A 15,272-nucleotide genomic window follows, 5' to 3' on the forward strand; every position below is an offset into this window, starting at 1 on the left:
TTTGGGTATTTGTGTGACTGTATATCATTATTTCTCCTCACAAAACATATATATGCATTTGACATCACACATAACAAAAAGCAGAAATGTAAATCTCACAAGATCTTACCTGCATGGCTGACCCCATCACTTTGTGTTAATGAGTTGGTTGTCTCCTTAGATTCATGAGCCTGGACCACCTCCTCCTGGGTTGGCAAGAAAGTAGAACACAGGTCAGTTTCTAGGGCCTGCAGCTTCAATAAAGAATTCTGCAAGCAAAAGCAGAACATGAGGCTGCCCGGCAGTGATCACCCCCTACACACAATGATAGCACAGATCCTGGGATCTCCCCACAGCAGCAGCTCCTTGCAACGTATAAATGAGACACTGCACAGTCTCAGCTCTTTAAAGGGAACCACCAGAGATCAGACGCAAATACAACACGTGGGCTCTGCAGCTCTGAGACTCCTCATGTATATGTATTATTTATGGCACCCATGACGGTGATTCCGTCAAGCTGACCTCATTTTGCTATCAGATCAATGCACATAATGAAATGAGGGGGGTGATCGATGATTTGTATTCCCTGCAAGTATTTCATTCATCCTGTGACATCAGCATGTCCTGATTTTAGACCACGCCTTGTGTACCATTCATAAAATAAAACACATTTTTTTTGGATGGGGAGGGAATCTCTTGGCTGTCAAATGTTTGCAAGTCACTGCCAGGCAACGTGTTGCGGACCTGCCTGACAGTCAACTTGATTGTCAAATAAAGATTAATAGTGGTGCATGTTTCGGATTACTGCCATTTAGTTTCTGTTCCCGCCATCATGTTACCACAAAATGACATAAATAAATCAAATGGAGCAGTTAAGTAAGCGTGCACATTGCCCCCTCTCCCCCTGCAGATTGCTGCCTACGGCTGCTATACTGATGCTGCTCTATTGTAATAAAGGGAATCACTCATCTGTAGGAAGGGACCCATTCGTGCGAACTGACACGACTGATATAACAGAGCAATGTCTCTTTTTCCCAGCACTGATGTGGCTGACTCAGTGAGTCACCGCTAGTCCCTGAGGAGAGGCAATTAGCCCCCCCTAGAGGGGACATGGGGAGGAGCACGTCAGCACAAAAGCCCGCCCTTTTCACCTCATAGCTGCTTTATATGCAAACAAGCAAACCATCACACACAATGAGATGTATTTACACAGGCAGCGACACCGAGTTATATTACTGTATTGTTAGGCTACAATAGCACATCCTGTTATAAACTACCCTTTTATACACACTGTCCTGTGACATTTATATAGCCCATGTCAAAGCAATCTTTTTTTTTTCTGAAATGTTTGCAGCTTGATAACTCGCTATTTCGCAGCCTTTCAATGTCAATTAAAATATTTGAACATATTTCAAAGTGTTCTTTACCAATTATGAATATACCATTTAGCACAACAAACGCAATTTACAATCTATTTAATATACCAAAATATATACTTATTCTATTCTAAATTCCATCAGCATTACAGCTCCTCATTTTGTTTTTACAATTATACTTTTTTTTTAATTTGAAGACATTCAAATCTATTAACCAAAGTGTTTTCAGGTGCACTTGTGGTGTGATTTTTGACCAATCAGAACACATCAAGCACATTGCCCAAGTACACATTAAAATTAGGAAACCTGTACTCAAATAAAGGACCATTGAAGCATTCATTTATGACTGCAAGTGTTCATAAATTAAAAAAACAACATTATAATATTGAACTAAAATTATGTTAACTGCACATATGTCATGTATTGGCAATATTATTTAAGTGGGGGACAAACTCATTTAAACTTACAAAAATCAATATTACATCAATTAGTTGCCCTATTTTGCTTTGGCTGCATACATTTTTGCTGTAACAATCTCATAGAGAAGGCTAAGAACCTGCTTGTTATATTTTTTCATGTGCTTAACCAGATTGTCCTTTTATATTGGGTACATGTAATCAAAGGGTTTTACTAATTCAAATTATCAGGACCGTCTTTAACACAGGGCAAAAGGGGCAGCTGCGAGGGGCCCAAGAGTCCTAAAAAAAAAAAATTTTTTTTTTTTTTTTATGGTTCATACCAGACTGCTGATGTGACATGGGGAACACACACATTCAGTCCTAATACTGTCACAGTTCAAAGTACTCTGCTTATATTTTTTTAAAAACTGTGCCAGACCGTGCCGGTGTTATGTGACATGCCAAGCTAGTGCCATGTGCTGTTTTAGATGTGCACTGTGCAGCACTGAATGCAAAGCCCTAACTCGGCATCCAGCCATTTCCCACTGCATCAGAAAAGGTCCTACTGGGGTTACCACTGTTACCAGGTAACTGCTCTGGTGGTGGGGATTGTTTCTGGGTAGGGCTGACTGTAGGCGCATGCAGCAGAAAGCTGGAGCGGCAGGCACATGAGGATTTGAGCATCTGTGCAGCTGCATACACTGCTCTCTTCAGTCTTGAGGCTGTGTGACTCATCTCACACTGTATCCATGCAGCCTTGGACAGACAGCATCCAGTCTACTGGTCCCCTTAGCCCTGCTCTTTCTGCTGTGGCCCTAAGATCAACTAACTGAAGTTTGTTAGGGGAATAGTGCTTTTTAGAAAGGTGTCAGTGGGAAGAATAAGTGAGTGCACACACGCCCCTCCCCATGAAGCATTGTCTAGTTCAGGGTGAGAGGGAACTTGTTCCTAGCAAAGAAGCGACATGTGCTGGTGTGGCAGATGTATAGCGTCATGCTGATACTTCACACATTAATGTAAGGTTTATTTTTATAGTTTTTATTTTTTCTCTGTCTCAGATTTTACAGCTTCCCATAGTAGTTCTGCTGTTCCAGTCAGTAAACTTATATTTATATATATGCACCTCCATGCTTCCTCCTTTACCTTGCTTTGCTCCTGTTGGCTGCCCTAAATCTCTTTAACCAGCTAACCTCACACCAGAATCACATTCAAAAGAATATTAAATGAATCCACAGTGGAGGAATTTATATATTTATTTACTTATTAGTACTGCTTAGGTCCAGTTTCACATATTGCAATTTTTTTTTTTAAATGATTAGCCCAGCAGTGGATGATCCACCGCTGGGCTAATAATAATAAAAAAAAATTGATTTAGTTGTTTTTTGGGATGTTGGGGTGGAGAGCGAAATTGCATGGGGTGGGGGGGTGGCCCAAGAAAATTTTTGCCCAGGGTCCAATCAATATTAAAGACGGCCCTGCAAATTATTTTATTTCACAACCCACACTGGATTAGCATGTTTTCACTTTGGAATTCTGATATATTAACGGGAGAACATATATTTTAACGAGAATATTGACTATTGTTATGATAATTTGTTTTACCATTGTGGACTGGACTCAACAAAATGCACTCTTTTTGTCTGCATTTTTATTATTGTGTACCCTTTTCTGAAATATTCAATATCTTATAAAATAAATAAATATAAAGAAAATGATCCTTGGTATGCAACCACATGTAAGGCATTCACATAATGTTGTTCATATGATGTAATTAATTATTTTAAGACTATCAACCCTACACTTCTGTGTGTTTTACCCTCGCAAAGGGGTTAATCACACAGTATGTATTGGGTACTTGTAACGCAAGGCTAATCACCCGTAAGGGTCTCAAGACGCTGCTTCGGGACCCGCAGAGTACTGCAGATCCCAAGCAGAACCTGCCACTGAACCAATCAGCAGCACTAGTCACATGATTCAGATGTTCAACTGCTGATTACATCTACTCAGGACCAGCAGTGCTCCGCATGCTCCTACAATAATATAGATTGGATATACTTTAAATAACATATTGTAATAAATAAGAGCATGCCATTTTTTAAACTATTATGGCCCTTTGAACTTTCATGATTCAGATAGAGCATGCAATTTTAAACAACATTCCAATTTACTGTTATCTAATTTGCTTTGTTATCTTGGTATCAATTGTTGAAAAGCATACCTAGGTAGGATGAGAGCATTAAAGGAAACTAGCTACACATGTGTTTTTTGTAATTGTCTAGCCTGATGTGCTTAGCTAGCTCCCAGTAGTGTAATACTGCTCTTTTAACAAAGGATACCAAGATAAGGAAGCCAATTTTTTAATAGATGTACATTGGAAAGTTGTTAAAAAATGTATGCTCGGTGTGCATGATAGAAAAATTTGTGGTTTCATGTCCCTTTAACTTCTTTGCGCCTACTGGACGTAGGTGTGGGGGGTGAGGGAGGTTGGATTGTTAGGATGGATCTACACTACAGGCAAATTAAAAAAATAAATATTAAAAATAAATAAACAAATTAAAAAAAATGCCTTAAACTGCATACTGGCAGACTATCTGCCAGTACCTAAGATGGTGGTGACCAGTGGGGAAGGAGGGAAGAGTGGTGTTTGGGAGGGATCAGGTAGGGATCAGGGTGTGGGAGGTGTCAGGTGGGAGGATAATCTCTACACTAGAGCAAATATTAACCTTACAAGCTAACTGATTAACCCCTTCACTGGGCCAGATTACAACTTGCATGCATTTTACAAGTTGAAAGTAAATGTGACCGCACAAGTGCAAACTAAATTTGCGCTTGTCAGGTTAGCGCAACAGAAGACCTTGCGTAAGGGTTGAGCTACAATAAAAGTTGTATTAAACACTACATAAATACAATATCATTAACAATTTCATTTATATATAAACTATCTAATAAAAATACTAATAAAAATAGTCACATAAATATTAAAAAAAAAGTTATAAGGGTTAAAAGGTATATGGTATATGAGAAAGTATTTGAATTGAAATGGCTATGATGGATATATACATAAATATATACACATATAAACATATATTCACATGTATACACATATATACATATCTATATATACTTTGGAGCCCTTTCTACTTAAATTCCTGAAAATAGAAAAAATAATTTTTATTATATTTTAATTTTCATTACTGTGTTTTAGTGTGTATGTACTGTAAATATTTTACATTCCAATGCTCTTCACATAGGGGAAACGCTCTATGTATTTTTAAATATATATATATATATATATATATATATATATATATATATATATATATATATATATATATATATATATATATATATATATATACTATATATAAATATATATATATATATATATATATATATATCTAAAAAAATGAGAAAGAAAGCGCACAAAGGCACCTACATAGTGCAAATCAATTTAATTTAAACAATAATACAGGGGTATATTAAAACTGCTCCCCGTAGGGTATCTACTCACAAGAGTCAACCTCAAACTTGTGAGGTATGTTTGAGCATGTAGTTTGAAAGTTCCGCTCAGAACCGCTTGCTATGAAAGTGCTTAATCAAAGAAGTCAGGACAAATCCAACCTGAATGCCGGGTGTCGCTGTCTGTAACTCGAGATCTGGACAAGTATTTCTCCCGGCCTCTTATTCCACTCACATCCCTTTTTGGTAGGAGTTTTTTTGGGATACAATCTTTCTTGAGCAAAATGGTCCGTGCAGATACAAACACAGCTGATCGCAAATAGTGCTGGCAGAATGGTGAACCGCTGAGGGAGAGAGCTGAGATCCCAGGAACAATTAATGAGGATCTATATATATATATATATATACATACAGTATTTATTTATTAATTAAAAAATAAATAGAACATTTTCTTCTATGTGAAGAGCATTAGTACAGTATCCCACAAAATTGAGTACAACCCTAACATTTTTGTTAATATTTTATTATATCTTTTCATGTGACAACACTGAAGAAATTACACTCTTCCACTCCTCCATTATGACATCACGGAGCTGGTGGATGTTAGAGAGACCTTGCGCTCCCCCACCTTCCGTTTGAGGATGCCCCACAGATGCTCAATAGGGTTTAGGTCTGGAGAGATGCATGGCAAGTCCATCACCTTTATCCTCAGCTTCTTTAGCAAGGCAGTGGTCATCTTGGAGGTGTGTTTGGGGTCGTTATCGTTATCATGTTGGAATACTGCCATGTGGCCCAGTCTCCGAAGGGAGGGGATCATGCTCTGCTTCGGTATGTCACAGTACATGTTGGCATTCATGGTTCCCTCAATGAACTGTAGCTCCCCAGTGCTGGCAGCACTCATGCAGGCCCAGACCATGACACTCCGACCACCATGCTTGACTGCAGGAAAGACACACTAGTCTTTGTACTCCTCACCTGGTTGCCGCCACACACGCTTGACACCATCTGAACCAAATAAGTTTATCTAAGTGTCATATCTTCAGTGTTGTCTCATGAAAAGATATAATAAAATATTTACAAAAATGTGAGGGGTGTACTCACTTTTGTGGGATACTGTATGTAAAATATTCCTAACTACCTTTGAATTAGCACACAAACAATAAGTTTTAGGCTTTTTTTCCAGTTTGCACTCTCCATTAAAGTCTATGGGGAGAAGTTAGTGCTGTCACAATATCCCTGAATAGTCCTGAAGTTCAACATTTTACTTCCAACTTGTAACACGCGCGCTAACCCGCGTAAGTTAAAAGTTTACTTCTGAGGTGTTCCTGAGCGAAAGCACAAAATAATGAGCCACTTGTAATCTGGCCCACTGTCAGGAATTTCAGAAGTGTGATGTGCAGCTGCAATTAGCGACAATATATATATATATATATATATATATATATATATATATATATATATATATATATATGCATTGCTTAAAGGGACAGTCTACACCAGAATTTTTATTGTTTTAAAAGATAGATAATCCCTTTATTACCCATTTCCCAGTTTTGCATAACCAACACAGTTATAATAATATACTTTTAACCTCTGTGATTATCTTGTATCTAAGCCTCTGCAAACTGCCCCTTTTTTCAGTTCTTTTGACAGACTTGCAGTCTAGCCAATCAGTGCCAGCTCCCAGATTACTTCACGTGCACGAGCACAGTTTTATCTATATGAAATATGTGAACTAACACCCTCTAGTGGTGAAAAACTGTTAAAATGCAATCTGAAAGAGGTGGTCTTCAAGGTCTAAGAAATTAGCATATGAACCTCCTAGGTTAAGCTTTCAACTAAGAATACCAAGAGAACAAAGCAAAATTGGTAATAAAATAAATTGGAAAATTGTTTAAAATTACATGCTCTATCTGAATCAGGAAAGTTTATTTTGGCCTAGACTGTCCCTTTAATTCTTTTTATTTACAATAGCTTTTTTATTTATACATTGGCTCTTTTATTATTTGTAAACTTACTGCTCAGATCCAGTTCCCCATACCATCAATGAGAAGAAAAGGTTGTATGTAGAGTAGCAGTGGAGGAAGTAGCGCTCAGTTTAAAATAGGAGACGAAAACAAGACAATATAATATATTTATATAGTGTAGTACTATTTGAACTGAATGGAACCACAATTTGTATAAGGTTATAAGTTCACTTTGCTATACCTCACCGTTATGAGTAATAGTATCAGCCCAAGGAGGGGACTTTGTTCCTTTGATTTCACAGCAGAGGATTCCTGTTGCTTGTAGTATATTTATAGGGCTTGATCCTTGTGCCACAAACCCAGTTAACGGATTGGGTTGATGAATCCTTAGCCCTTTTGATGGTTAAAACTATCTTATATATTTAGATGTAGTTTACAAATTATTCTTTCAAAGTTCTACTACATTTAGATGTAGTAGAAATTGAAATAATAATTTGTAAAATTAGATTAAAAAAAACACAGGTGTATTGATATTATCAATACACCTGTGTTTTTTTTAATCTAATTTTACAAATTTATCAATTTGATAATAACAATTCTCTATATAAATGTTTTTCTATTTTTTCTATACAACTATATACTGGGACACCTATAGCTCATATGGAAAGTATGAGGTTCCAGTTATGGTCCTTTAACCCCTTAATGACCACAATGTACCCTGTATGTCACTGGTCGTTAAGGGTTTTTTCAGGACATAATAGCACAAGTCTAGCAAGAACACACTATTAATGCCCTCCCTCCAGCAGGCTTTGTGGAATAGAGCAGTCTCAGCGCTGGTGGCAAGACCGCACTATAAAACAATCAAGTCCCAAAAAAAGGCCAGCGACATACAGGGTACGTCGCTGGTCCTTAAGGGGTTAAAATCACAAAAAAAATGTGTGTTAAAACTGCCCATTTAGAAGTATATATAGGATATAAAAACGGATTAATTTAGAAGAAATATCTCAGGATAGGAAGGGATATTTTTCCTGGTAGCCCAATGGTGCGATGTTGTAAATAAAACTGCAGCCTGTAAGACCAGAATTGCTTTGCCGAAAAACTGCAAGTGACGTCACTAAGGCTAAATACCTTATGCGTTTCTGTGCCCACTTCGTCAGAGGTTGAATCCTTTCGCCACCCTTACTGGGGTTTTACTTGCTTTTATGTTTATATAATCCTGTATTTCTAAAGATTATTTGTATTACACCTTACGCGTTTCTGTGCCCACTTCGTCAGAGGTTGAATCCTTTTGCCATCCTTACTGGGGTTTTACTTGCTTTTATGTTTATATAATCCTGTATTTCTAAAGATTATTTGTATTACACCTTACACGTTTCTGTGCCCACTTCGTCAGAGGTTGAATCCTTTCGCCATCCTTACTGGGGTTTTACTTGCTTTTATGTTTATATAATCCTGTATTCCTAAAGATTATTTGTATTACACCTTACACGTTTCTGTGCCCACTTCGTCAGAGGTTGAATCCTTTCGCCATCCTTACTGGGGTTTTATTTGCTTTTATGTTTATATAATCCTGTATTTCTAAAGATTATTTGTATTACACCTTACACGTTTCTGTGCCCACTTCGTCAGAGGTTGAATCCTTTCGCCATCCTTACTGGGGTTTTACTTGCTTTTATGTTTATATAATCCTGTATTTCTAAAGATTATTTGTATTACACCTTACACGTTTCTGTGCCCACTTCGTCAGAGGTTGAATCCTTTCGCCATCCTTACTGGGGTTTTATTTGCTTTTATGTTTATATAATCCTGTATTTCTAAAGATTATTTGTATTACACCTTACGCGTTTCTGTGCCCACTTCGTCAGAGGTTGAATCCTTTCGCCATCCTTACTGGGGTTTTATTTGCTTTTATGTTTATATAATCCTGTATTCCTAAAGATTATTTGTATTACACTCTGCAATATTTAGAACAGTGGGGAAATGCTCTAAATCGATCTGCTTTAAAATGTAGTTAAAGTACTTATGTTTAAACAATTGTTCTATGTATAAAAACAAACAAATAAAAACACTCATAAAAAAGAAAGTTTCAAAAACAATTTTCACTCATAAAAGTATTATACTTTGTATTCAAAGATGTGACTGTTAATTGATATTCTGCTAATATGTTACTAAGTTTCATATCATATTAACAACTCCTGTTATTAGTTTAAATTATCACATAAATGCTGCCAGATCTCTTTATTAAAGGGACAGTAAGGTAAAATGTAATCGTTCATTATTCATATAGCATGCAATTTTAAACAACTTTCCAAATTTAATTAATCAAATTAGTTTCGTTCTCTTGGTATTTTTCATTGAAGAGTAAAACTAGGTAGGCTCATAAGAGCTCAGGGGTGTGCACATATCTTTAGTATTCTATGGCAGCAGTGTTTTGCAATATTCTATAACAAAGCTACAAATAAATAAAAATCGTTGCTCTATCTGAATCATGAAAATTTTATTTTGACTTGACTGTCCCTTTAAGACCATTGGGTTCTCTGGTGTTTAATAAATGTATCCAAAACCTCTCTCTTTTACAGAGTTTCAACGACCTGTCAGTATTTTTATTTGCTGGTATCTGCTTTTGTGGTGAATTTTGTTTTTTATTACGACACTTTTCAAAGTGGGTTCCAATACCATATTCAGAGTCTTCCCCTTCTATATTTTTAATGTGTTAAAGAACACAAGTCTTTAAAGTTCTCTTTGTGCACCCTACGTAAAATGTCCCACAACTGCATTCTAGTAAATACACAACATAGGGCTCGATTACAAGCAGAGTACAATTTATCACTCCTGCTCGCATGTTAACTTCGCTAGATGGAGGCTTTTGTGCGCATCGGGTAGCGCATGTATTACAAGCTGAAAGTAAAAAGCTTTTGCATGAGTGCTAACCCAATGCGTGCAAAAACACGACCTTTGAATATCCTGAATGTGTTACCATATTCCCCCATAGTCTTCAATGGAGCGCGAACAGTAAAAAAAAACGTAAAATAACTGTGTGCAAACCCGATCCCTTTTAACCAAGTGTGCTAGCCCGACATGAAATATGAATATTTCACATTCCAATGTTCTTCACATAGCAGAATATGTTCTATTTATTCATAAATAATTATTTCAATATATATATGATTTTTTTTGTAATATATATCTATACCTATAAATATATATGATTATATATAGGTATAAATATATACAGATATATATATAGAGGTATCTATTTATCTATTTAAAAACATATAGAACATATTTCCCTATGTGAAGAACGTTGGAATGTGAAATATTTATAGTAAATAAATAGTTACACTTTATTAAAAATTAATATTGCATAAATATGATTTTACATGTTTTCAGCTACTTGCACTCACATATATACATACGTACATATATATATATATATATATATATATATATACACACATATACACATTTAGACATGTATATGTATGTATCTCCATGTTAAATCCCTTTGCATTTCTTTTTTTTTTTCTAACACCTGAGACCTTATATCTTTAAGCCCTTATAACTTTTTGATGCAATTTTTTTTAAATATTTAATTGTATTTTTGATGTTTTTGTGCCACTTTTTTATCTCACATAAAGGTTAACGAGAGCTCTGAAGTGGCGCTGACCTGAAACGCGTTAAATTCAATTGAGATCAAGCAAATGCATTTATTTTCAACTCGTAATACGTTCACTACTTTTTACGTGTGCAAAGAGCTGCAATAAACCCATTATCGCTTGCGCGCAATGGTTAACGCACCACTCATAATCTAGCCCATAGTCTGATTTGCAGTTTTAAAATCTCTTTTTTAAGAATTATTTTATCTGTAACCCATTTGTTTGATTCTTTATTCTTAATAGTGTGGCTGCAACAAACACATTTTTTTCTACCACATTTATAAAAATCCTTAATTAGATGGGGGGGTTTTCTAGTCCGTTTAGTGTTTAACAATTTGGTAGGTCCACACCGTGGAACCACCATGGATATTATCCCCTCCTATCCTGGGATATGTCTTCTAAGTTAATCTGTTTTTATACACACACACATACAGTATATATAAATACATATTGTTAAAGTTGAGGGTCGCATGGATTCCACTCAATATCAGCAGATACTTGAGAATAATGTTGAGGAATCAGTCACAAAGTTGAAGTTATGCCGGGGCTGGATATTTCAATAATGAAAATCTGTGGGGTGATTTGAAGCGGGCTGTCCATGCTCGGCAACCATCAAACCTAACTGAACTGGAGATGTTTTGCAAGGAGGAATGGTCCTAAATACCTTCATCCAGAATCCAGACACTCATTACAGGCTATAGGAAGCATCTAGAGGCTGTTATTTCTGCTAAAGAAGGTTCTACTAAATATTAATGCAATATTTCTGTTGGGGTGGCCAAATTTATGCACCTGTCTAATTTTGTTTTGATGCATATTGCACATTTTCTGTAAATCCAATAAACCTTATTTCACTACTGAAATATTACTGTGTCCTTCAGTTATTTGATAGATCAAAATGAAATTGCTGATCCAAACACCCAATTATTTATAAATGAAAATAATGGAAATTGTCAGGGGTGCCTAAACTTTTGCATACGATTGTATGTATAAATATATATATATATATATATATATATATATATATATATATATATATATATATATATATATATATATATATATATATATAAATATATATATATATATATATATACACTTTTAGATGGGAAGTTTTACCTTTTTACTTTATTTTCTATATACACACATTTTTTGTGATATTAAAGGACCATTATTATTATTATTATCGGTTATTTGCAGAGCGCCAACAGATTTTGCAGCGCTATACCATAACTGGAACCACATACTTACCATATGAGTTAGAGGTGTCCCAGTATATAGGTCTATATCAACTAATAGCAATAGAAAAACATTTATACAGATATTTTTTTATTATCAATACATTGTATGTTTTTTTATCTAATTTTACAAATTATTCTTTCAAAGTTCTACTACATCTAATTATATAAAATAGTTTTAATTATCAAAAGGGCTAAGGATTCCATAAAGGGATACTAAACCCAAATTTCCTTTCATGATTCAGATAGAGCCTGCAATTTTAAGCAACTTTCTAGTTTACTCTGATTATCAATTTTTCTTTGTTCTCTTGTTATCTTTATTTGAAAAGCAGGAATCTAAGCTTAGGAGCCTGCACATTTTTGGTTCAGACCAGGGTAGCACTTGGTGATTGGTGGCTAAATGTAGCATACTGAAAATATGAGTAACAAATGTTTTCCCTGAAGAAAAGCTATGTAAACATGTGTGTGTGTGTGTGAGGGGGGGGGGGGGGGGGGTTACGAGGGAGAGAGATTTTGTATGTGAAATAGCTTGTTGTGTGTTTATTCACCCCCCCAGCCATAATTAGCATGTCAGTACGTAACATAGATAACATTAAGCAGGTCTGATTTACTAGAAGGGGAAGGTTATAGTTTTAATGAGAAAAAAAATGCTATTTCAAATACAAAAACAAACCCGAAAGAACACTTTCCCATATATTTAATACTCCGCAGTAGGTATAACAAGACATTTGGATCACATTAGGGGGGAACAAGTTTCACAGTACAGTGTGTCCCTTTAAAACCCAACAGGCTTTTCCTGCAATAGTTAGGAGGAAGTATGTAAATCAAGTGAAAAACGATAGCTCTCATCACTTTGCACCAGGTGAATGAATTAACACCAACTATGTAAAGTCGCTTTATAAAGATTAAAAGTTTTACTAAGATTCTTTCTCAAAAACAGAGGTTTGCAAATCTAAATGATTGCATTGTACAATTTAAGAAGAATGTCTAAGCAAAATGTTGCTCTCAAAAGAACAGCATTATCACAATATTGTAATATTTCACAGCTATGGGGATATAAAACACATTTTGTTTACATGTATAGTATATATCAGAAATAAACACAACATTGCAAATGATCTGTATACATAATAACAGAATTTATGTTTACCTGATAAATTACTTTCTCCAACGGTGTGTCCGGTCCACGGCGTCATCCTTACTTGTGGGATATTCTCTTCCCCAACAGGAAATGGCAAAGAGCCCAGCAAAGCTGGTCACATGATCCCTCCTAGGCTCCGCCTTCCCCAGTCATTCGACCGACGTAAAGGAGGAATATTTGCATAGGAGAAATCATATGATACCGTGGTGACTGTAGTTAAAGAAAATAAATTATCAGACCTGATTAAAAAACCAGGGCGGGCCGTGGACCGGACACACCGTTGGAGAAAGTAATTTATCAGGTAAACATAAATTCTGTTTTCTCCAACATAGGTGTGTCCGGTCCACGGCGTCATCCTTACTTGTGGGAACCAATACCAAAGCTTTAGGACACGGATGAAGGGAGGGAGCAAATCAGGTCACCTAAATGGAAGGCACCACGGCTTGCAAAACCTTTCTCCCAAAAATAGCCTCAGAAGAAGCAAAAGTATCAAACTTGTAAAATTTGGTAAAAGTGTGCAGTGAAGACCAAGTCGCTGCCTTACATATCTGATCAACAGAAGCCTCGTTCTTGAAGGCCCATGTGGAAGCCACAGCCCTAGTGGAATGAGCTGTGATTCTTTCAGGAGGCTGCCGTCCGGCAGTCTCATAAGCCAATCTGATGATGCTTTTAATCCAAAAAGAGAGAGAGGTAGAAGTTGCTTTTTGACCTCTCCTTTTACCAGAATAAACAACAAACAAGGAAGATGTTTGTCTAAAATCCTTTGTAGCATCTAAATAGAATTTTAGAGCGCGAACAACATCCAAATTGTGCAACAAACGTTCCTTCTTTGAAACTGGATTCGGACACAAAGAAGGCACGACTATCTCCTGGTTAATGTTTTTGTTAGAAACAAATTTCGGAAGAAAACCAGGTTTAGTACGTAAAACCACCTTATCTGCATGGAACACCAGATAAGGAGAATAACACTGCAGAGCAGATAATTCTGAAACTCTTCTAGCAGAAGAAATTGCAACCAAAAACAAAACTTTCCAAGATAATAACTTAATATCAACGGAATGTAAGGGTTCAAACGGAACCCCCTGAAGAACTGAAAGAACTAAATTGAGACTCCAGGGAGGAGTCAAAGGTTTGTAAACAGGCTTGATTCTAACCAGAGCCTGAACAAAGGCTTGAACATCTGGCACAGCTGCCAGCTTTTTGTGAAGTAACACAGACAAGGCAGAAATCTGTCCCTTCAAGGAACTTGCAGATAATCCTTTCTCCAAACCTTCTTGAAGAAAGGATAGAATCTTAGGAATTTTTACCTTGTCCCAAGGGAATCCTTTAGATTCACACCAACAGATATATTTTTTCCATATTTTGTGGTAAATTTTTCTAGTTACAGGCTTTCTGGCCTGAACAAGAGTATCAATAACAGAATCTGAGAACCCTCGCTTTGATAAGATCAAGCGTTCAATCTCCAAGCAGTCAGTTGGAGTGAGACCAGATTCGGATGTTCGAACGGACCTTGAACAAGAAGGTCTCGTCTCAAAGGTAGCTTCCATGGTGGAGCCGATGACATATTCACCAGGTCTGCATACCAAGTCCTGCGTGGCCACGCAGGAGCTATCAAGATCACCGATGCCCTCTCCTGATTGATCCTGGCTACCAGCCTGGGGATGAGAGGAAACGGCGGGAATACATAAGCTAGTTTGAAGGTCCAAGGTGCTACTAGTGCATCTACTAGAGTCGCCTTGGGATCCCTGGATCTGGACCCGTAGCAAGGAACCTTGAAGTTCTGACGAGAGGCCATCAGATCCATGTCTGGAATGCCCCACAGTTGAGTAATGTGGGCAAAGATTTCCGGATGGAGTTCCCACTCCCCCGGATGTAATGTCTGACGACTCAGAAAATCCGCTTCCCAATTTTCCACTCCTGGGATGTGGATTGCAGACAAGTGGCAGGAGTGAGTCTCCGCCCATTGAATGATTTTGGTCACTTCTTCCATCGCCAGGGAACTCCTTGTTCCCCCCTGATGGTTGATGTACGCAACAGTCGTCATGTTGTCTGATTGAAACC

The 15,272-nt window shown here is 36.8% G+C and overlaps 1 protein-coding gene across 2 annotated transcripts in view; it reads right to left on the reverse strand.

Moving 5' to 3' along the window:
- The window catches only part of FAM13C (family with sequence similarity 13 member C), a 564,754-nt gene that overhangs the window by 219,364 nt on the left and 330,118 nt on the right, over positions 1-15,272 (reverse strand). For both annotated transcript variants that reach the window (XM_053692240.1, XM_053692239.1), the window contains exon 6: positions 110-185. In XM_053692240.1, the coding sequence (XP_053548215.1) occupies positions 110-185 (76 nt within the window). The remainder of the gene's footprint in view (positions 1-109; positions 186-15,272) is intronic.

This window comes from Bombina bombina, chromosome 9 (genome assembly GCF_027579735.1).
Source record: "Bombina bombina isolate aBomBom1 chromosome 9, aBomBom1.pri, whole genome shotgun sequence".
NCBI classification, from domain to species: domain Eukaryota; kingdom Metazoa; phylum Chordata; class Amphibia; order Anura; family Bombinatoridae; genus Bombina; species Bombina bombina.